General features: G+C 45.8%; 1 protein-coding gene across 1 annotated transcript; it reads left to right on the forward strand.

The window, feature by feature from the left end:
* Positions 1-16,325: 16,325 nt before the first annotated feature.
* On the forward strand, positions 16,326-22,127 carry LOC124705954 (uncharacterized WD repeat-containing protein C2A9.03-like). Its single transcript, XM_047237640.1, has 9 exons — positions 16,326-16,517; positions 17,728-17,895; positions 17,989-18,075; positions 18,622-18,756; positions 18,903-19,013; positions 20,778-20,869; positions 20,953-21,058; positions 21,136-21,222; positions 21,549-22,127. Exons 1-9 carry the CDS (start codon positions 16,326-16,328, stop codon positions 21,960-21,962), a joined length of 1,392 nt encoding a protein of 463 aa, XP_047093596.1. The 3' UTR covers positions 21,963-22,127.
* The last annotated feature ends 24 nt before the right edge of the window (positions 22,128-22,151 follow it).

Raw genomic sequence — 22,151 nt, forward strand, 5'->3', positions numbered from 1 at the left:
TGATCCGGTTATGCGGTGAAAACCCTAAATCGTCGTAGATCTCATTAGCTTCATCTTGATCAAGCAGGACCGCCAAGTATTCGTGCACCCCGTACGGATCATGGGTGGATCGGCTCTTTGAGCCGATTCACGAGATAACCCGAGAGCCGATCGAGGCTCGTATTTAATGTTTACATGTATGCCCCGGCAGAAACTAAGCGAGGCACCCTCATCACCTTCCCGACCGTGTATAGGTCGGTGGCACGCCCTTGCACTTCGCAACGCCGCGTGTGACCGGAAGAGCATTGCGGGCCGTCGCTCGGAGGGGTCTCGGCCAGCCCGCAGCTCTAGGCTCCCCCCGCTCTACGGTGTTGACAAGGCCGCTGCCCGCCGGTGGGTTTTGGCAGTCAACACATTCTGGCACGCCCGGTGGGACCATCGTCTACATCAACCACATCGCCATCTACATCTGAGATGGCGGACGGCACGCCAGCCACCTACGAGGATCTGCCTGACGACCTCAAGAAGCAATACAACGAGATCAAGGCTACCCTCGAAGCCGACCTCATCGGCTCTTTTCAAAGAACCCGTTCCGGTGGCATCAGATGGAAGGGGTTCTCACCAGAAGGTGCACTCGATGGGATAGACCTCTCTTCCCCGTCGGAGGAACGCACCGGGGTCCGCGGCAGAGATCAACTACCCGGTGGCTCACTCGCTACACCGCCACTCGAGAACTTGGTCAACGTGCTCGGAGCGTGTCGCTCCGCGCGTGATCCAGGAGATCATGAGCCACCGGTACTCGCCGTCGGGACCAGCTCTCGGGACTCATCAAGGAGAGTTGCCTTTCCGAGTCCCGTCCACCGCTGCCGTTTGCGTTGGCGGCACCGACCTGAAGTGCCGACTACACCGGCATTCCTCGTCTGACGAATTGGTGGCGACCCCGGGGACTACCAGCTCTTAATGGAGGCGCCTAAGGAGATCCCTCATGGATACGCGTGCATGTATGTGCCGGATTGTGGTGACTGGGCACTCACAAACCAGGCCACAACATCGGGGACTCCGGCGAAGACAGGAGGAACGTCGGCAACGGAGCAGACGTGGCTAACTAAATACGCCACACCGACGAAACTCCCGAGCCCGGCTCCCGCAGCCGGCTCGGAGCCGGAAAAGCAAACATGGCAGGCCAAGTACGCCACCCCGGCAAATCTTCGCAGTGCAACTCCTACGGCCAGCACAGCGGATCGGATCGATACCATACCGAGAGACCGGTTCGGCATGATGCCGAAGAGAAGGGCGATCGGCTATTCCAAGCCGTACCCCGACGATTACGAGATGATCCCGCTGCCACCTAAATATCGGCTCCCCGACTTCTCCAAATTCGGTGGATCGGATGGCTCCGGCTCCATCGAGCACGTCGGCCGATATTTGGCTCAACTAGGACCGGCTTCGGTGTCGGATCGGCTACGCGTGAGGCTCTTTTCGCAGTCCCTCACGGGATCGGCTTTTGGATGGTACACCTCTCTCGCGCGCGAATTCCATCCGAGCCTTGGAAGCAATTGGAAGAACAGTTCCATATGCAATACCATTCGAAGCTTCCGAGTCCGGCATTGCCGATCTAGCACAACTACGTCGAAGCGCGGGGAAACGGTGACAGAATACATCCAGCCGCTTCAGGAATCTTAGGAACCGATGTTATTCGGTTCGTATAATCGAAAAGGAAGCAGCCGAGTTGGCAGTAGCAGGCCTTGCAACACAGCTCAAGGACATGGCCTCCCAAGCGCATTATCCTCGCCGGCGCACATGGTTCGAAACTATCGAGCATATGAACAGCGCCACCCCGACCTGTACCAAGACAAGTTCAAACGTGCAGTAGTTATGGTCGATACGGAAGAGGATGAAGTGCCCGCGGGAGGCCAAGAGATAGCAAGTGGCGAGTGGACTCGTGGGGAACCCCGTGGCCCGCAAATGGGTAAAGCCACCAGTGGCCGCCTGTGGGATTTGATTTTGACATAACCAAGACCGAACAAATCTTCGACCTCCCGCTCAAGGAGAAACAAGTTGACGATTCCCGAAGGTCTCAAGTTCCCCACGGCGAAAGAGCTAAACGGAAAGCCGTATTGCAAATTCCACAACTCGCTTTCCCATGCCACCAACGACCGCCGGTGTGGCGTCGACACATCCAAGCGGCGATAGAGAAGGGGCGGCTAATTGTCAACCGACACGCCATGAAGGTCGACACCCAACCCTTCCCCGCCGTTAACATGGTGGAAATCACCTACCCCGAAGGTTGCCGGCCCAGGTCCCTCGTTCAGCATCAACATGGTAGGACCCGGAAACCACTCGGCAAAGATGGAGATGAGGGCACTCGCTCTCACAGCAAGGATACGTAAGAGGCCGCTCCACGCGATCGGCTCCGTCATGATGGCAAGCGCTATGTCACGGAGGGAGAGGTGAAGAATATAAGATATCGGCCGACCCCTCTCCGATCACCTCCTCAACAAATATGTTAGTCGGTATGACCAACGCCGGCGACCCAATTACGATGATAGAGAAGATCGTTTGGCTAGAGAAGCCAGAAGATATCGTCGGCAGGATCGCGATGAGGAGGAGCACGAGCGCTATGCCACGGAAGCATCAAGGGAGCAAGACGACAACGCCAGGCATTGGGACTGCCCCTTCTTCAGACACTGCTGGGATTCAGGAATGAGCCGATTGCCCACAATCGGCAATTGCCCATAATGCAATCAGAAAAAGAAGGAGGCAGCCAACGTGTCTGTGTTCGAGCGCCTAGGGCCTCTCCCGTCACAAAGCAAACGCGCTGAGTCACCTCGTTGGGCAGATCTTGAGGATTCAGAAGACGAGGGAGAAGTGGAAGAAGACAGATACCACCGGCCAAGGTGGTGCCCTGACGGACTCAGCCCGTTCCCAAAAGCGCAGGGTTCGGCGATTGCGCGGCCCGGAGGAAGCCGAAAGGTTGTACCCGCATACGCTAAGGAAGGCACGGCCTGATCCGGCTGCAAAAGTTCAGCGAACCCCGGATGAAGAGGGTCGTCCACGGAAAATGGAGTGGCGCCCCAAACGAGGAAAGCCGATGATGAGACATCGGCTGGCACAAACATGGTACTCGTCTTGCCGACAGAGCTTAGCCCTCCACGACTCTACGGAGCACTCAAGGTGGACGACAGCAAGCGCATCAAGTCAGAGGTTGGGTTGGTTTCATCCAGCCTGACCAAGTAGCAAGATCAAACCAATAAGCAAACCAGGATAGGCTGATCCTTGTGATCGGCCCCAAAAATTTACGAAGGGAACTTACAAGACCTTCAACGAGCAAGCAACGTGGAGGCCGATTCCGATGATCGGCCAAAATTACCCTCACCTACCTTTCTGCCCGGGTTCAACATATTATCCAACGAGCCGATACCATCAATTTTCTTGACAGAATCGGCTCGGGGGGCACCGTGTATATGAAAATACGAGGATATGCAACAGAAGCATCTCATCTTTTGTTGACGGGTATTGAAATATGGGGGCCGATGCACAGGTCGGCCGTAAAAAAAAAGGGTGAAAATTCGAAAATTTTCGAGCACAGCCGATGCAGCAGACATCGACTTCAGAATCAAGAAACAGCCGATGCGTAGCCATCGACTCTAGTTGTGCGAGGATTATCGGCTGTGGCACATTCTCGCCTCGAGTAAGAGCTCGGGGGGGCAGCTCACCTTGAAGGCTTTCCGCTCAGAGAAGCCGATTTGTGTTTAAATCGGCTGACGCTGCATAAGGAACTTCCCCACACACGATCAGGCCCAGGTCTACACAGTTCATGCGCGTATCCTCGTCTCTGTTTTGCGTTGGCTGAGACTCGGGGGGCAACAGGCCTGGTAGATTGCTCTGTTGAAGGACCGATGCGTGTTATCGGCTCATTACGCATTGGCAAAGGGGACAAATCGGTAAGGTCAGTAGAAGAGAGAATCGGCTCAATTAAAAGGAATCGGCAAAATCAAGATTGGGGAAAAGTTCTTCATTGAGGAGATTTCTTACATAAGGAGCTAATTGCTCTCAAAAGGGGAATACTAGGGGATCCACTGCCCCATCTACTACTACTGGCCCTATTCTAGAGGTCCTATCTATGGGCCATCACTGCCCTCATCGTCGGCCGGCGTCGCCACTATAGGCGCCGCTCCCGGCGGGCTCGTCGTCGCTCCAATGGCCGCCGACCGGGCCCTCGTTGTCTTCATCTTCTTCGTCGGCGTCGTCCTCGTCGCCGTCGAAGTCGCTCGGATTGCCCGGCCAAGGGCGGAACCGCTTGGCCGGCGGCTCGTCGGAGGAGCCCTCGTCGTCGTCCTCCTCCTCCTCTTCCTGCTCCTCCTCCTCCCCGGGAGAGGTGAAGTCGCAGGAGAAGCTGTCGTCGTCACTCCCTTCTTCCGTTTCCCCAACAGCGAGGAAGCGGAGGTCGCTCTCCCCGTCCGTCAAGGACCGGTCGTCCTCGGACCAGACGGAGAAGTCGTGGTCTGATTCCTCCCCTGCCGCAATGGCGCGGCGGGTGTTGGCTGCGTGGACCGCCGCCGCGTCGTACTCCGGCGTCGGCTCACGGGACGTGGAGGATTGGCTAGCAAGATCCGATGGAGCGAGAGGAGGAGGAAGACATGGTGGCTGGGAGGGTTTTTGGAGTGCTAATGCGGAGGAGATACAAAGGAGAACTGTTCAGAGCGGTTAAATCAAAGGAGGATATAGTGGAAATTCAATGCCACAGCAGTTTCCGAGGAAGTGGTGCATAAAAGAAAAAAAAAACTGCCAGGTCACGCGGAGAAGTTGAGAAGGCAAGGCATCATCATGAAGGATACTGCGACGGTTCTGCCACGACATGACCCGACGAAGGAAAGCAGAGTGATTTTGGAATTACCAATTCCAAAACCAGGGGGGCATGTGTTATCACCAAGATTTGACCGAGTCGAGGTGGGCCGCGATCAAGATGGGCTTAAGGAAATATACGTGGAGAATTATATGAATCGGCTCGTTGGGTTTAATTGCCCGTGTATCTCGTAACATATTAGACCTATTTTAGTTTAGAGATAGAATCTTAGTCGTGCACGGTTTAGTGCATGCCCACATTAGAAAGTCCCTCGGACTATAAATATGTACCTAGGATTTATGGAATAAACAACAACTCACGTTCAACCCCAAAAACAAACCAATCTCGGCGCATCGCCAACTCCTTCGTCTCGAGGGTTTCTATCGGGTAAGCGACATGCTGCCTAGATCGCATCTTGCGATCTAGGCAGCACAAGCCCCACGTTGTTCATGCGTTGCTCGTATCGAAGCGCTTTTGATGGCGAGCAACGTAGTTATCATTAGATGTGTTAGGGTTAGCATTGTTCTTCGTTTAAGCATGCTTACGTAGTGCAACCCTTGCATATCTAGCCGCCCTCACGCCTATCTCAGGTGTGGGGCGGCACCCCGCTTGATCATTATTTAGTAGATCTGATCCGTTACGATTGCTCCTTGTTCTACAAGGATTAGTTTAATATCCGCAATAGTTTGGCCTTACAATGGGGGGAGGATCCAGGTGGCACGTAGGGTGGCGTTCGCAAGTCCTAAACGGGATGTTCCTAGAATCAACTTCATGTTGGTTTTCCGGCCTTGTTTAGGATCGGCTTACGAGCACCGTGCGTGGCCGCAAGGCCCAACCCGGAGTAGGATGATCCGGTTATGCGGTGAAAACCCTAAATCGTCGTAGATCTCATTAGCTTCATCTTGATCAAGCGAGGACCGCCAAGTATTCGTGCACCCCGTACGGATCATGGGTGGATCGGCTCTTTGAGCCGATTCACGGGATAACCCGAGAGCCGATCGAGGCTCGTATTTAATGTTTACATGTATGCCCTGCAGAAACTAAGCGAGGCACCCTCATCACCTTCCCGACCGTGTATAGGTCGGGTGGCACGCCCTTGCACTTCGCAACGCCGCGTGTGACCGAGAAGAGCATTGCGGGCCGTCGCTCGGAGGGGTCTCGGCCAGCCGCAGCTCTAGGCTCCCCCGGCTCTACGAGTGTTGACAAGGCCGCTGCCCGCCGGTGGGTTTTGGCGATCAACGATAATGTAATCAATAACTACATCCTTAGACATAGCATCAATGTTTTATCCCTAGTAGCAACGAGCACATCCACAACCTTAGAACTTTCCGTCACTCGTCCCGCATTCAATGGAGGCATGAACCCACTATCGAGCATAAATACTCCCTCTTGGAGTTAAGAGCAAAAACTTGGCCAGAGCCTCTACTAATAACGGAGAGCATGCAAGATCATAAACAACACATAGGTAATAACTTGATAATTAACATAACATAGTATTCTCTATCCATCGGATCCGGACAAACACAACATATAGTATTAAAGTTGCGTACATATCTGAGGATCATGCACGTAAATTGGCATAATTTTCTGAGCTTCCTGCAGGGCAGTGGGCTCAGATTCGTGATAGCAAAGAAATCTGGAACTGCGCAGTAATCCAAATCTAGTACTTACTTTTCTATCAACGGCTTAACTTGGCACAACAAAACTCAAAACTAAGATAAGGAGAGGTTGCTACGGTAGTAAACAACTTCCAAGACACAAAATAAAAACAAAGTACTGTAGGTAAAAACATGGGTTGTCTCCCATAAGCGCTTTTCTTTAACGCCTTTCAGCTAGGCGCAGAAAGTGTGTATCAAGTATTATCGAAGGGTGGTGCATTCTCAGCGAGGTGTGGAGTTTTCTCAACTAGGCATATTATATTAGATACATAAGTTTTAGCATCTCCCTTTTCATTAGTCTTAGGTGTGCTACTCTCATCAAACAAATTTTCGAGAACAAGCCAATCATAATTATTTTCTAGTGCATCATTCATAGCTAGGAGCTTGCATGGTATTGGTGCTTTGATCTCCTCACCATCATCAATATTATTAGTGTATCTTATTCTATCCATATCCATCTTTTCAAGGAGACTAGCAAAATTAGTAGGAGAACCAAGCATATTAAATTTAGCAAAGACCTTTCTAGCTTCTCTTGCTAGACCACCAAATTCTCTAAGAAGGGTTTCTAAAACAAAATCTTTCTTTTCCCCTTCTTCCATATCACCAAGTGTAAGAAACATGTGTTGGATTATAGGATTTAGATTAACAAATTTAGTTTCCAACAAGCGAACTAAAGCAGACAGCAGCAATTTTATAAGTGGGAGCAAGTTCTACCAAGTGTCTATCTTCAAAATCTTCAACGGTACTAACATGGGTGAAAAATTCTTCTATATTGTTCCTCCCAACTATAGACCCTTGTCCTACCGGTATGTTCTTTGTGGTAAAATTAAAAGGAAACATGATGAATCAAATAAAGTAAATGCAAGTAAACTAATTTTTTTGTGTTTTTGATATAGAGTGCAAGACAAGTAAATAAAGTAAAACTAGCAACTAATTTTTTTGTGTTTTGATTTAGTGCAGCAAACAAAGTAGTAAATAAAATAAAGCAAGACAAAAACAAAGTAAAGAGATTGAGAAGTGGAGACTCCCCTTGCAAGCGTGTCTTGATCTCCCCGACAACGGCGCCGGAAAAAGAGCTTGATGGCGTGTATTTCACACGTTCGTTGGGCAACCCCAAGAGGAAGGTATGATGCGCACAGCGAGCAAGTTTTCCCTCGGAAAGAAACCAAGGTTTATCGAACCAGGAGGAGCCAAGAAGCACGTTGAAGGTTGATGGCGGCGGGATGTAGTGCGGCGCAACACCGGAGATTCCGGCGCCAACGTGGAACTCGCACAACACAACCAAGCTACTTTGCCCCAACGAAACGATGAGGTTGTCAATCTCACCGGCTTGCTCGTAACAAAGGATTAACCGTATTGTGTGGAAGATGATTGTTTGCAGAGAAAACAAGTAAAAACAAGTATTGCAAGTTGATTGTATTTCAAGAAAGAGAATTGGACCGGGGTCCACGAGTTCACTAGAGGTGTCTCTCCCATAAGACGAACAAGCATGTTGGGTGAACAAATTACAGCTTGGGCAATTGACAAATAAAGAGAGCATGACCATGCACATACATATCATGATGAGTATAGTGAGATTTAATTGGGCATTACGACAAAGTACATAGACCGCCATCCAACCGCATCTATGCCTAAAAAGTCCACCTTCGGGTTATCATCCGAACCCCTCCAGCATTAAGTTGCAAAGCAACAGACAATTGCATTAAGTATGGTGCGTAATGTAATAAACAACTACATCCTTAGACATAGCATCAATGTTTTATCCCTAGTGGCAACAGCACAACACAACCTTAGAACTTTCGTCACTCGTCCTGTGTGTCAATGCGAGCATGAACCCACTATCGAGCATAAGTACTCCCTCTTGGAGTTAAAAGCATCTACTTGGCCGAGCATCTACTAATAACGGAGAGCATGCAAGATCATAAACAACACATAAGCATAACTTTGATAATCAACATAACAAGTATTCTCTATTCATCGGATCCCAACAAACGCAACATATAGAATTACGGATAGATGATCTTGATCATGATAGGCAGCTCACAAGATCCGACAATGATAGCACAATGGGGAGAAGACAACCATCTAGCTACTGCTATGGACCCATAGTCCAGGGGTAGACTACTCACTCATCACTCCGGAGGCGACCATGGCGGTGTAGAGTCCTCCGGGAGATGATTCCCCTCTCCGGCAGGGTGCCGGAGGCGATCTCCAGGATCCCCCGAGATGGGATCGGCGGCGACGGCGTCTCGCAATGTTTTCCGTATCGTGGCTCTCGGTATCGGGGGTTTCGTCACGCGAGGCTTTAAGTAGGCGGAAGGGCAAGTCGAGAGGCGGCACGGGGGCCCAAACCACGGGCCGGCGCGGCCGGGGTGGGGCCGTGCCGCCCTAGGGTTTGGCCACCCCGTGGCCCCTCTTCGTCTCGTCTTCGGTCTTTTGGAAGCTTCGTGAGAAAATAGGCCTCTGGGCTTTTATTTCGTCCAATTCCGAGAATATTTCTTTACTAGGATTTCGAAACCAAAAACGACGTAGAACAAAGAATCGGCACTTCGGCATCTTGTTAATAGGTTAGTTCCGGAAAATGCACGAATATGACATAAAGTGTGCATAAAACATGTAGATAACATCAATAATGTGGCATGGAACACAAGAAATTATCGATACGTTGGAGACGTATCAGCATCCCCAAGCTTAGTTCTCGCTCGTCCCGAGCAGGTAAAACGATAACAAAGATAATTTCTGGAGTGACATGCCATCATAAACTTGATCATACTATTTGTAAAGCATATGTAGAGAATGCAGCGATCAAAACAATGTGTATGACATGAGTAAACAAATGAATCATAAAGCGAAGACTTTTCATGAATAGCACTTCAAGACAAGCATCAATAAGTCTTGCATAAGAGTTAACTCATAAAGCAATAATTCAAAGTAAAGGTATTGAAGCAACACAAAAGAAGATTAAGTTTCAGCGGTTGCTTTCAACTTGTAACATGTATATCTCATGGATAATTGTCAATGCAAAGCAATATAACAAGTGCAATATGCAAATATGTAAGAATCAATGCACAGTTCACACAAGTGTTTGCTTCTTGAGGTGGAGAGAAATAGGTGAACCGACTCAACAATAAAAGTAAAAGAATGGTCCTCATAGAGGAAAAGCATCGATTGCTATATTTGTGCTAGAGCTTTGATTTTGAAAACATGAAACAATTTTGTCAACGGTAGTAATAAAGCATATGCATCATGTAAATTATATCTTATAAGTTGCAAGCCTCATGCATAGTGTACTAATAGTGCTCGCACCTTGTCCTAATTAGCTTGGACTACCTGGATTATCACCGCAATACATATGCTTTAACCAAGTTTCACAAAGGGGTACCTCTATGCCGCTTCGTACAAAGGTCTAAGGAGAAAGCTCGCATTTGGATTTCTCGCTTTTGATTATTCTCAACTTAGACATCCATACCGGGACAACATAGACAACGAGATAATGGACTCCTCTTTTAATGCTTTAAGCATTTGACAACAATTAATTCTTTTCTCATTAGAGATTTGAGGATGTTTGTCCAAAACTGAAACTTCCACCATGAATCATGGCTTTAGTTAGCGGCCCAATGTTCTTCTCTCACAATATGCATGCTCAAACCATTCAACTCGGTGTAGATCGCCCTTACTTCGAGACAAGACGAACATGCATAGCAACTCACATGAAATTCAACAATGAGTTGATGGCGTTCCCCGATAAACATGGTTATCGCACAACAAGCAACTTAATAAGAGATAAAGTGCATAATTACATATTCAATACCACAATAGTTTTTAAGCTATTTGTCCCATGAGCTATATATTGCAAAGGTGAATGATGGAATTTTAAAGGTAGCACTCAAGCAATTTACTTTGGAATGGCGGGAAAATACCATGTAGTATAGGTAGGTATGGTGGACACAAATGGCATAGTGGTTGGCTCAAGTATTTTGGATGCATGAGAAGTATTCCCTCTCGATACAAGGTTTAGGCTAGCAAGGCTATTTGAAACAAACACAAGGATGAACCGGTGCAGCAAAACTCACATAAAAGACATATTGAAAGCATTATAAGACTCTACACCATCTTCCTTGTTGTTCAAACTCAATACTAGAAATTATCTAGACCTTAGAGAAACCAAATATGCAAACCAAATTTTAGCATGATCTATGTATTTCTTCATTAATGGGTGCAAAGCATATGATGCAAGAGCTTAAACATGAGCACAACAATTGCCAAGTATCACATTACCCAAGACATTATAGCAATTACTACATGTATCATTTTCCAATTCCAACCATATAACAATTTAACGAAGGAGAAACTTCGCCATGAATACTATGAGTAGAAACCAAGGACATATTTGTCCATATGCTACAGCGGAGTGTATATGTCTCCCATAAAGTGAATGCTAGGATCCATTTTATTCAAACAAAACAAAAACAAAAACAAACCGACGCTCCAAGAAAAAGCACATAAGATGTGGCCGAATAAAAATGTAGTTTCAGGGGAGGAACCTGATAATTTGTTGATGAAGAAGGGGATGCCTTGGGCATCCCCAAGCTTAGACGCTTGAGTCTTCTTGATATATGCAGGGGTGAACCATCGGGTGCATCCCCAAGCTTAGAGCTTTCACTCTCCTTGATCATGTTGCATCATACTCCTCTCTTGATCCTTGAAAACTTCCTCCACACCAAACTCGAAACAACTCATTAGAGGGTTAGTGCACAATATAAATTGACATATTCAGAGGTGACACAATCATTCTTAACACTTCTGGACATTGCATAATGCTACTGGACATTAGTGGATCAAAGAAATTCATCCAACATAGCGAAAGAGGCAATGCGAAATAAAAGGCAGAATCTGTCAAAACAGAACAGTTCGTATTGACGAATTTTAAAATGGCACCAGACTTGCTCAAATGAAAATGCTCAAATTGAATGAAAGTTGCGTACATATCTGAGGATCATGCACGTAAATTGGCATAATTTTCTGAGCTTCCTGCAGGGCAGTGGGCTCAGATTCGTGATAGCAAAGAAATCTGGAACTGCGCAGTAATCCAAATCTAGTACTTACTTTTCTATCAACGGCTTAACTTGGCACAACAAAACTCAAAACTAAGATAAGGAGAGGTTGCTACAGTAGTAAACAACTTCCAAGACACAAAATAAAAACAAAGTACTGTAGGTAAAAACATGGGTTGTCTCCCATAAGCGCTTTCTTTAACGCCTTTCAGCTAGGCGCAGAAAGTGTGTATCAAGTATTATCGAAGGGTGGTGCATTCTCAGCGAGGTGTGGAGTTTTCTCAACTAGGCATATTATATTAGATACATAAGTTTTAGCATCTCCCTTTTCATTAGTCTTAGGTGTGCTACTCTCATCAAACAAATTTTCGAGAACAAGCCAATCATAATTATTTTCTAGTGCATCATTCATAGCTAGGAGCTTGCATGGTATTGGTGCTTTGATCTCCTCACCATCATCAATATTATTAGTGTATCTTATTCTATCCATATCCATCTTTTCAAGGAGACTAGCAAAATTAGTAGGAGAACCAAGCATATTAAATTTAGCAAAGACCTTTCTAGCTTCTCTTGCTAGACCACCAAATTCTCTAAGAAGGGTTTCTAAAACAAAATCTTTCTTTTCCCCTTCTTCCATATCACCAAGTGTAAGAAACATGTGTTGGATTATAGGATTTAGATTAACAAATTTAGTTTCCAACAAGCGAACTAAAGCAGCAGCAGCAATTTCATAAGTGGGAGCAAGTTCTACCAAGTGTCTATCTTCAAAATCTTCAACGGTACTAACATGGGTGAAAAATTCTTCTATATTGTTCCTCCCAACTATAGACCCTTGTCCTACCGGTATGTTCTTTGTGGTAAAATTAAAAGGAAACATGATGAATCAAATAAAGTAAATGCAAGTAAACTAATTTTTTTGTGTTTTTGATATAGAGTGCAAGACAGTAAATAAAGTAAAACTAGCAACTAATTTTTTTGTGTTTTGATTTAGTGCAGCAAACAAAGTAGTAAATAAAATAAAGCAAGACAAAAACAAAGTAAAGAGATTGAGAAGTGGAGACTCCCCTTGCAGCGTGTCTTGATCTCCCCGGCAACGGCGCCGTAAAAAGAGCTTGATGGCGTGTATTTCACACGTTCGTTGGGCAACCCCAAGAGGAAGGTATGATGCGCACAGCAGCAAGTTTTCCCTCGAAAGAAACCAAGGTTTATCGAACCAGGAGGAGCCAAGAAGCACGTTGAAGGTTGATGGCGGCGGGATGTAGTGCGGCGCAACACCGGAGATTCCGGCGCCAACGTGGAACCTGCACAACACAACCAAGCTACTTTGCCCCAACGAAACAAGTGAGGTTGTCAATCTCACCGGCTTGCCGTAACAAAGGATTAACCGTATTGTGTGGAAGATGATTGTTTGCGAGAGAAAACAAGTAAAAACAAGTATTGCGATTGATTGTATTTCGAGTAAAGAGAATTGGACCGGGGTCCACAGTTCACTAGAGGTGTCTCTCCCATAAGACGAACAGCATGTTGGGTGAACAAATTACATTTGGGCAATTGACAAATAAAGAGAGCATGACCATGCACATACATATCATGATGAGTATAGTGAGATTTAATTGGGCATTACGACAAAGTACATAGACCGCCATCCAACCGCATCTATGCCTAAAAGTCCACCTTCGAGGTTATCATCCGAACCCCCTCCGATATTAAGTTGCAAAGCAACAGACAATTGCATTAAGTATGGTGCGTAATGTAATCAACAACTACATCCTTAGACATAGCATCAATGTTTTATCCCTAGTGGCAACGAGCACAACACAACCTTAGAACTTTCTCGTCATCGTCCTGGTGTCAATGCAGGCATGAACCCACTATCGAGCATAAGTACTCCCTCTTGGAGTTAAAAGCATCTACTTGGCCGGAGCATCTACTAATAACGGAGAGCATGCAAGATCATAAACAACACATAAGCATAACTTTGATAATCAACATAACAAGTATTCTCTATTCATCGGATCCCAACAAACGCAACATATAGAATTACGGATAGATGATCTTGATCATGATAGGCAGCTCACAAGATCCGACAATGATAGCACAATGGGGAGAAGACAACCATCTAGCTACTGCTATGGACCCATAGTCCAGGGGTAGACTACTCACTCATCACTCCGGAGGCGACCATGGCGGTGTAGAGTCCTCCGGGAGATGATTCCCCTCTCCGGCGAGGTGCCGGAGGCGATCTCCGAGGATCCCCCGAGATGGGATCGGCGGCGACGGCGTCTCGGTAATGTTTTCCGTATCGTGGCTCTCGGTACCGGGGTTTCGTCACGGAGGCTTTAAGTAGGCGGAAGGGCAAGTCGAGAGGCGGCACGGGGGCCCAAACCACGGGCCGGCGCGGCCGAGGGTGGGGCCGCGCCGCCCTAGGGTTTGGCCACCCCGTGGCCCCTCTTCGTCTCGTCTTCGGTCTTCCGGAAGCTTCGTGAGAAAATAGGCCTCCGGGCTTTTATTTCGTCCAATTCCGAGAATATTTCTTTACTAGGATTTCTGAAACCAAAAACAACAGAAAACAAGAATCGGCACTTCGGCATCTTGTTAATAGGTTAGTTCCGGAAAATGCACGAATATGACATAAAGTGTGCATAAAACATGTAGATAACATCAATAATGTGGCATGGAACACAAGAAATTATCGATACGTTGGAGACGTATCGGGCGTTGATTTCGTCCAATTCCGAGAATATTTCTTTACTAGGATTTCGAAACCAAAAACAGCAGAAAACAGCAACTAGCTCTTCGGCATCTTGTTAATAGGTTAGTTCCAGAAAATGCACGAATATGACATAAAGTGTGCATAAAACATGTAGATATCATCAATAATGTGGCATGGAACACAAAAATTATCGATACGTCGGAGATGTATCACTTACCCCCGGCGCACCTCTATGGTGGTGCCCTGGTGGTAAATTGTCTACCACCGGCGCACCACCATAGAGGCGCGCTGGTGGTAAATTGTCTACCACCGGCGCACCACCATAGAGGCGCGCCGGGGGTAAGGTGCCCAGATTTGTTGGATCCGGCCAGACCTCTTCGAATTTTATCCCCGGCGCACTAAATTTTATTGTGCGCCGGCAGTATAGGTTCTTCACCGGCGCGGCCTAATTTGGCTTGCCGGCGGTATTTGCCACTGGCGCGCGTCAATGATGGTGCGCCGGCACTTTTCCGTGCAGCTATAGCGCTTTTCCTAGTAGTGTTACCACTATGACCAGCCTTAGCATCGTAGAATAACTGCTGACTCCTATGGAGCCATGGATACATGATTAATAAATCCTTGTACATTTTATATTGCAAAACAATGGTGTGGCATTGATCACTACGAAATTCAGTAAGTAACCAAAGTGGGTACAAATATAAGCTTGCATTTGATGAAAAGATCAATTAAACACATATTCTTAGTCATGGACATGAATGTACTTCTCCCGATTCATATTAAGTAGCGCATTTTTAATTTAAACTTGAACTAAAACCGTTGCACCTATTATGGCTCGGAGGGGGTTCCATTTTCTCCTGTCGTCAAGATACTAAATGAAGAACATGATGCAGATCGTAAACAGAGTTTTCTTATGCTTAAACTCGCAAAACACTGTCTACGACCGTACCAAGTAATATACAAACCCATAGAAAAGAATGAAAGAAATTTCCAAAGATCTTTAATCCTGACTTGCAAATTAAAAAGTAGTACTCCCTCCGAACATAGAAAGGGTCAGGGTTTTAATTCGTATAGTTAAATTTGAACTAAAATCCTAACACTTATTATGGATCGGAGGGGATAATTCTTTAAGTGATATGCACATGCGTGAACGGACTAAATGGGTGCTGCTATCATGTAAAAAAAAATCATCTTGTCGCGTTCTTACACAACATCTCTCAAAGCATCATTGTTTCACCTCAATGAATCTTGAAGAGTATCCACGTTGCCTCGAGATGGCGGTTGCATGTTAACGACGGGATAGTTATGCGGACATCTTTTCGTTGGGATAGTCCCCATTTAACGGGAAAACGTCACCACTTGGAAGAACATTTTCGATGTGTTACATAGCAACAACTAAGGAACCTATGTTTCCATTGTATGTTGTCTATGCTTAAGCCCAACATTTTCTCCCCGCGGCGAAGTTAGATATTTCCACGAATTTTAAGCCTGCTACAAAGTAGTACTTCATCCGTTAGATATTAGTATCGCCGATTTAGTAAAACTTTATACTAAACCGGTGATAACTAATATAAACCAGTGATAACTAATATGAAACACAAATTATGGTGAAATAGTTTCAAAAGTAGAATTCACATGGAGAGCATGTGACGTGCCTAGAAGGCTAGAAACCACAATAGAGAGAAAAAAAAAGATACCATGGGCGTGTCATCAATCATATGGCTTCTGGAGGCTCCCTCAGCCTAATCCCCTCCCGTCGCTGTCATTGTCAAGCTCGTTTCCGGATCGAGCTCTGCCCTGTATGTTTGCCGTCTAGAGCCTCGCTTCGCCGCACGGCACAAAAAGGAGACAGCCCAGCCGCGTTCCCCTCCACACGTCTCTGCCGCGTTGCCCATCCTCCTCCTCCTCACCCCCAGCCCGCCGCCGACGTAGCTCCTCCCTCCCTCCTACCCCCTTTGCCCTCGACTCCCCGCCGCGCTTCCTCAACCCCGCCCTTGCCGGCGCTGCTCTGCGCGCGTGCGTTGCTTGCTCCGCGCAACACAAGTACGGTTCGTCTAGCTCCTTGGAGGCGCGCGCGTATGTCTCTGCGGCGAGGCGAGGCGGCGGCGGCGGCCCGCGTGGAAATGGACGATCACGACGACGACGGCGGGGCCGCGTCGGACGGCGAGATGGAGATGGAGATGGACGTGGAGGCGGACAGCGAGCTCCAGCACGGCCGCGACGCCGCCGGCCGGGGGAACGACGCGGACGGCGACGACGAGTACGCGCTGGTCAGTAAACCACTTCCCCTGGCGCTCTCTTGCTGTTGCTGTTGCTGTTGCTGGCTGGTCGCCGCGCTGGTTGTTTTCCCTAATCGTAAATCTGAGCGCCCGCACCTGACTTTCGGTTCGTTGATTGGTTGATTGACTGGCTGTCTGTCTGTCCGAGGGTTTGCTTTTTCAGTTAAAATTAGCCGGCATGAGATTGTTTAGGTCTTAGTGGGTAGCACGTCCTGATTACCGCCGGCCGCCGGCGGGCTCTTTAAGGTTGTTCATGCCCATGAATCGACCTTGTGCCCACAGTAGGTAGGGTTCATTCTTTTTTTAGAAGATGAGTAGGGTTCATTCATTCTTAATAATGCCACGATTTAAGATTAATTTTCTACCGCTATGTCATGAAGTGCTACTCCGTGGGTATACCGGGAGATAAAAGCATTTCTAAAGAAAACAGTAGCGTGTTCTGTTATGACGAAGCAGAGAAGCTTAACTCGCCATCGAATATTTTATGGAAGGCGGGTAAATTGCTCGTTCAAAACAAACGTTGACTGAAGGAGGAACCTTAGTCCAGTTATAAACATAAACGCGTGCACAAAGCTACTTTCTAGGGACAGTGCTGAATTTTCCACATTTAGTCTTTTTTCCCTGCTAAATTATTTATGTTCAAGTGGGGACTTGGTGTCAATGGTGCTTTGTGGAGCAGATTGGTATCTGCCCAATCATGCTGCTCTGCACTGCTAGTTATGCTTATCCCCAGCCAATAATGATTTGGCTTGCCACTCTCTCTGTCGGGCGGGTCGTTTTCGCAAGTGGCATCAGCGCATAATTTTCAATGCCCCTCTTGGCCAGGCATTACGGATGCATTTTTTTCGGTGCCTTTTGAATTTGCTTAGACCAAGGAGTGTAAAACAGGGCTTTCTGCTAGAAAACAAGACTGGTAACTTAGCCTTGTTGATAACGGTTGGGCCGGTTCACCTGTTGAATTAAAATTACCACACGGGGTCATGTTTTGGGATTTTGCATAAGAACCTTCTACGTGTTTAGTGCTTACGTCACGTGTCTGTACTTGAGTCTATCTTCCAATCATTAAGATCACAAGCATATATTGTGACTGATGTAGCTTATCAAGGATAAATAGTTGCTTTTTGATGCATTTTTTCCAGTGCCTTCTATAAAATGGGCCGAGTTTTAAGCTAAAGTATATTGATGTTTGACTATTTTCCAGCTCACTAGGATAACTGACACATCGGCAGCTGAAGCAAGGGCGGGAAAGGATATACAAGGCATACCATGGGAGAGGTTACAAATTACCAGGAAGGATTACAGAAAAGCTAGGCTGGAACAGTACAAGAACTATGAAAACTTCCCTCAATCCGGAGAGCTTATGAATAAGGTCTTAATTACTATTAATGGTATTAGTCAGTGTTTGTTTGTTTGTGTTCCAGATGATCAGATTTCCTGAAAAGATCCTCTTAAATGTTTTTAGTTGTGCAAGCAAGTGGAGGGGAACAGTAAATACTATGAATTTCGGTACAATACTCGAGTAGTGAAACCATCAATTCTCCATTTTCAGGTAAATTGCGACCTTTCCTGTATTTAATTAGTGTAGGATATGTAAGATGACTTACTTATTTCACCTATTAGCAAACATTATACGGAATTACATTCTCCTCTTTCTTAGTTTCTTATTACCATCTATTCCGCTTTCTTGCAAAGTTTGTGTCTTTTTTGCATCCATACAAGTAATTTTTTTTGAAAAGGAAACTATTGTTACATGTTTTATGGGATTGCTATTTCAAGGATGTCACTAAAATGGTTTAATTTCATTAATGGTACCGCAGTATTCCAAATCAAATATTGTAGTGGTTATATTAATTTTCGCATGAAACTATTAAAAGGTATGCGGTGAAGGTAAGTACAATCCTGGAAAATAGACAGTAAAGGTTATAGTGGGGTTTTGAAAGCACTGTTTGGACCATGGCTGGATATGAGTAATCAGTGATGTAAGCTGTCTGCATTGCATGACATCTGCTTCATTCTCTAATATAGATCAGGCCAATTAGACATATCTATTAATAATTCCTAAGGCTGTCATACTGACCAATTGTTATTTCTGCAGCTTCGGAATTTGTTATGGGCAACTTCAAAGCATGATGTTTATTTCATGTCAAATTCCACAGTAGGACACTGGTCATCACTGTCTCACAAAATGTCAGATGTTCTTGATTTCTCGGGGCATGTTGCTCCAGCACAGGTATTCCTCTTTTAGATTTCCTGCTTGCTTCGTTTTGATCAAATATGTCTACTTTATTCTTTTTATTTTTACCCCCAACTCCAATGTTCCTTTTTAATGTAAAACCGATTATGCAAGTAGTAAATATTAATTTATTGGTTGCACAGAAATATCCTGGCAGTTCACTAGAAGGGTTTACTGGTGTTCAAGTTAGCACACTTGCAGTGAATGAGGGTTTATTGGTTGCTGGTGGTTTCCAAGGAGAACTAATTTGCAAGGTAAGGTGTTAGGTATTGTTACTATTACTGTAACCTCCACTCAAATTAGCTGTATCCGTTGCACTTCGTTTTCTTCCAGTTTTGTCCTACTCCTGTTTGTGCTCAGTATTCCATATCGAAAGTTGCCGAATGGTCAATGGTAGATAAAAGTAAAAGCATCCTTTGGGCTTGTTTGGAATAAAAAAAAATTGTAGGTAATAGAATAGAAGCCTGTAGGATTTTTTCCCATGAATCCTTTTTGTTTTGGTTTGGCTTTGAAAAAATCCTATACCCAAATCTTCCTTGCCTTCACCTTTCGGAGAGTCGTAAACATCTAGTCAAACCTCATGTTTTCATGTACTTTGAAAAGTGCAATGCAATATGCCCTTTATCACCACTCTTCTCTCGCTAATCTAGAAGTATCCCACTACAAAGTCCACGTGGAGCATCCAAACAGATATGCTTTATGTAGTTCCTGTAGGAATCCAGGAGACATGACATTGAATTCCGGTGCTTATCCTATTTTACTTCCTATCCTGCGTATTAACCGGGCCCTATATCCTATTGTTAGTCACGATGGGATTTAGTTAACCATTTATATTCCAAACTCGAACCTATTGAATCATTCTGTTTAAAAGATAAAAATGGGTTAACCATTAGGTTATTAGGGTTAGGAATGGTTAACCATTGGTTATTAAGGTTTAAGGTTCCACTTTTAACATTATGCAAAGGTAGGCTAGGACAACTACTTAGGGAATAAGAATACAACATAGCATATGGCAAATAGTCGCAAAGCTTGGCCGGCTCGAAGACTCGGTGCAAATAAAAATTATATTGCAATACTAAAACTTTGGTTTAGGTGTAAACAAACTAGTAACATTCAATTTATCCTTGGAGACTATTGTATGTTACTTTCCCATTCAGCAAAAAAAGGACTACTGTACACTAAACTCAGAATCAAAGGACAAAATAATCTGCCACTTCCAGGAGACACTGTTTTATATGCTACTTCCTGAATGTCGACAATCCATTCCAACCTGAAATAACTCTGTCACAAGATCCCCATGGAATCAGAAAATACAATGAAACATTCTTCAAGTAGTTTGATAAAAAATGGACAATCTTAAATGCTACCTATAGTCTCAAGGTGGGTAATCCACATGCTCATGTTTCATACATGGAAAACAATTGAACGTCTTCCCAAGTAAGAATATGAGACATGATCACATTAATTTCATTTCAAACTAAGTGCAGTATACACCCATGTAAGGATTACATCATAAACATACAACATGGACAAAGACCTATTCACTAAAACTTGAGCATATGGCCAAGAAGGCAGGTTAGAACAACTCCCAAGGAACTTGCATGTAGAAGTTCAACCTTGGGAGAAATTTCGGGGCGAAGGAGGGCCACAGTACAGCGTCGGGCTCGACAGTGAACGGGAGAGACCGGAGGTGGATCTGGACAAGTGCAGGTTGGGGCAGGAAGAGCTAATCAGAGGCGCAGCTGGGCATCGGAGCAGAGGTGGAGGCTGATTATCCCCGCTAATCCCCACTAAAACTCTAGTACCAAACAAGCCCTAAGCATTTTGGGGCTGAACCTCAAGGCCCACTGAGCTGTTTTTTTATGTTAGGTTAACCTAACCAGTGGATATATGGGAGCCAAGTCACCTTTTTAATTGTTGTTGTTTAGTTTACTCTAGAATGAAATCCCTAATTTTTATAACAAAGGGAAAATCGTAAATTGTAGGCTGACATGCTCCATATTTATGTCTTGATGTAGAGTTTACGAGACGGTGATGTTAAGTTCTGCACAAGGACTACCTTGAGTGACAATGCTATCACAAATGCCATGGATATACACAGATCTACAAGGTAAAACATTTTCCTACAGACCTCTCATCTGACAATGCAGGTATTGTTACAGAAATCTAAAGGTTTGCAAAATACTCATGCAGTGGAAGTTTGCGCATTACGGTGTCGAATAATGATTCTGGTGTTCGTGAATTTGACATGGAAAGATTTCAGCTCTTGAATCACTTGCGCTTTGACTGGCCAGTGAATGTAAGTTTTATCTCTTCAAGACCCACAAAAAGATTCAGGTTATGGTACCCTTACTTCTCATCCTCTGTCAATGACAGCACACATCCGTGAGCCCGGACAAGAAACTTTTGGCAGTAGTTGGAGATGATCGGGATGCTCTTCTTGTTGATTCACGAAATGGGAAGGTATATGTTTGTTCTCAGCTAGCCTCATGTTGGTATCTCAGCTGTTATTCACCCATTATCAAAAAGAAAATCTCAGCTATCCTCATTATTATATTATACTTAAGTTCTTTTATTGCCACCTTGCGCTACTAGTTAATGAGATGTAAGCACCTTGATTATATTTACACTGCATTTGAAGGTTATCTTTGTGTATTTCCTATCGATGTAAATAGGCAGGGTTCCGGCTTCTTTTCTGTAGAAAAAAGCAACTTTGTAGGCATTATCTGGACCATGTTATGTTACCTGGACAGAGACATTACCATTAAATCTTCCTTTCCTGTGTGCAGATAGCTTCTACCCTAGTTGGCCATCTGGACTACTCGTTTGCCACGGCATGGCACCCGGATGGTGTTACATTCGCAACGGGGAACCAGGACAAGACATGCCGGGTCTGGGACATCCGGAACCCATCGACCTCCCTGGAGGTCCTAAGAGGCAACATTGGCGCCATCCGATGCATCCGCTACTCCTCCGACGGCCGGTTCCTTCTCTTCTCTGAGCCCGCCGACTTTGTGCATGTCTACAGCGCTGCCGAGTGCTACAGAAAGCGGCAGGAGATTGACTTCTTTGGCGAGATCTCCGGGATCTCGCTTAGTCCAGACGACGAGACCCTGTTTGTGGGTGTTTGCGACCGTGTGTACGCCAGCCTGCTGCATTATAGGATGGTCCACTCCTTCGGGTACTTGGACTCCTACATGTAGTGATGCAGGGGAGAAACTAAGTTGGGTCTTTCATGTGAAGAAAGAGCGCGGTGGCACTGCTGAAAATCTGAAGATCTCGCTAAGACCGGACGACGAGCCCCTGGCCCTCTGGGGCCGTGCCACCGCGTCAAAGCCAGGCTGCTGCATTACAGGACTGTCCGTCGCCTTCGGCCGGGCCCCTGGACTCAA

The sequence above is a fragment of the Lolium rigidum genome, chromosome 1 (genome assembly GCF_022539505.1).
Source record: "Lolium rigidum isolate FL_2022 chromosome 1, APGP_CSIRO_Lrig_0.1, whole genome shotgun sequence".
Taxonomy (NCBI): Eukaryota; Viridiplantae; Streptophyta; class Magnoliopsida; order Poales; family Poaceae; genus Lolium; species Lolium rigidum.

What these genes read in the sequence shown, in the direction of transcription:
- LOC124705954 (XM_047237640.1), top strand. Translation starts at nt 16,326, where the DNA reads ATGTCTCTGCGGCGAGGCGAGGCGGCGGCGGCGGCCCGCGTGGAAATG. An exon ending in CATCAATTCTCCATTTTCAG is followed by an intron (nt 18,076 to 18,621) that starts GTAAATTGCGAC and finishes TTATTTCTGCAG; the next exon opens with CTTCGGAATTTGTTATGGGC. An exon ending in GGCATGTTGCTCCAGCACAG is followed by an intron (nt 18,757 to 18,902) that starts GTATTCCTCTTT and finishes TTGGTTGCACAG; the next exon opens with AAATATCCTGGCAGTTCACT.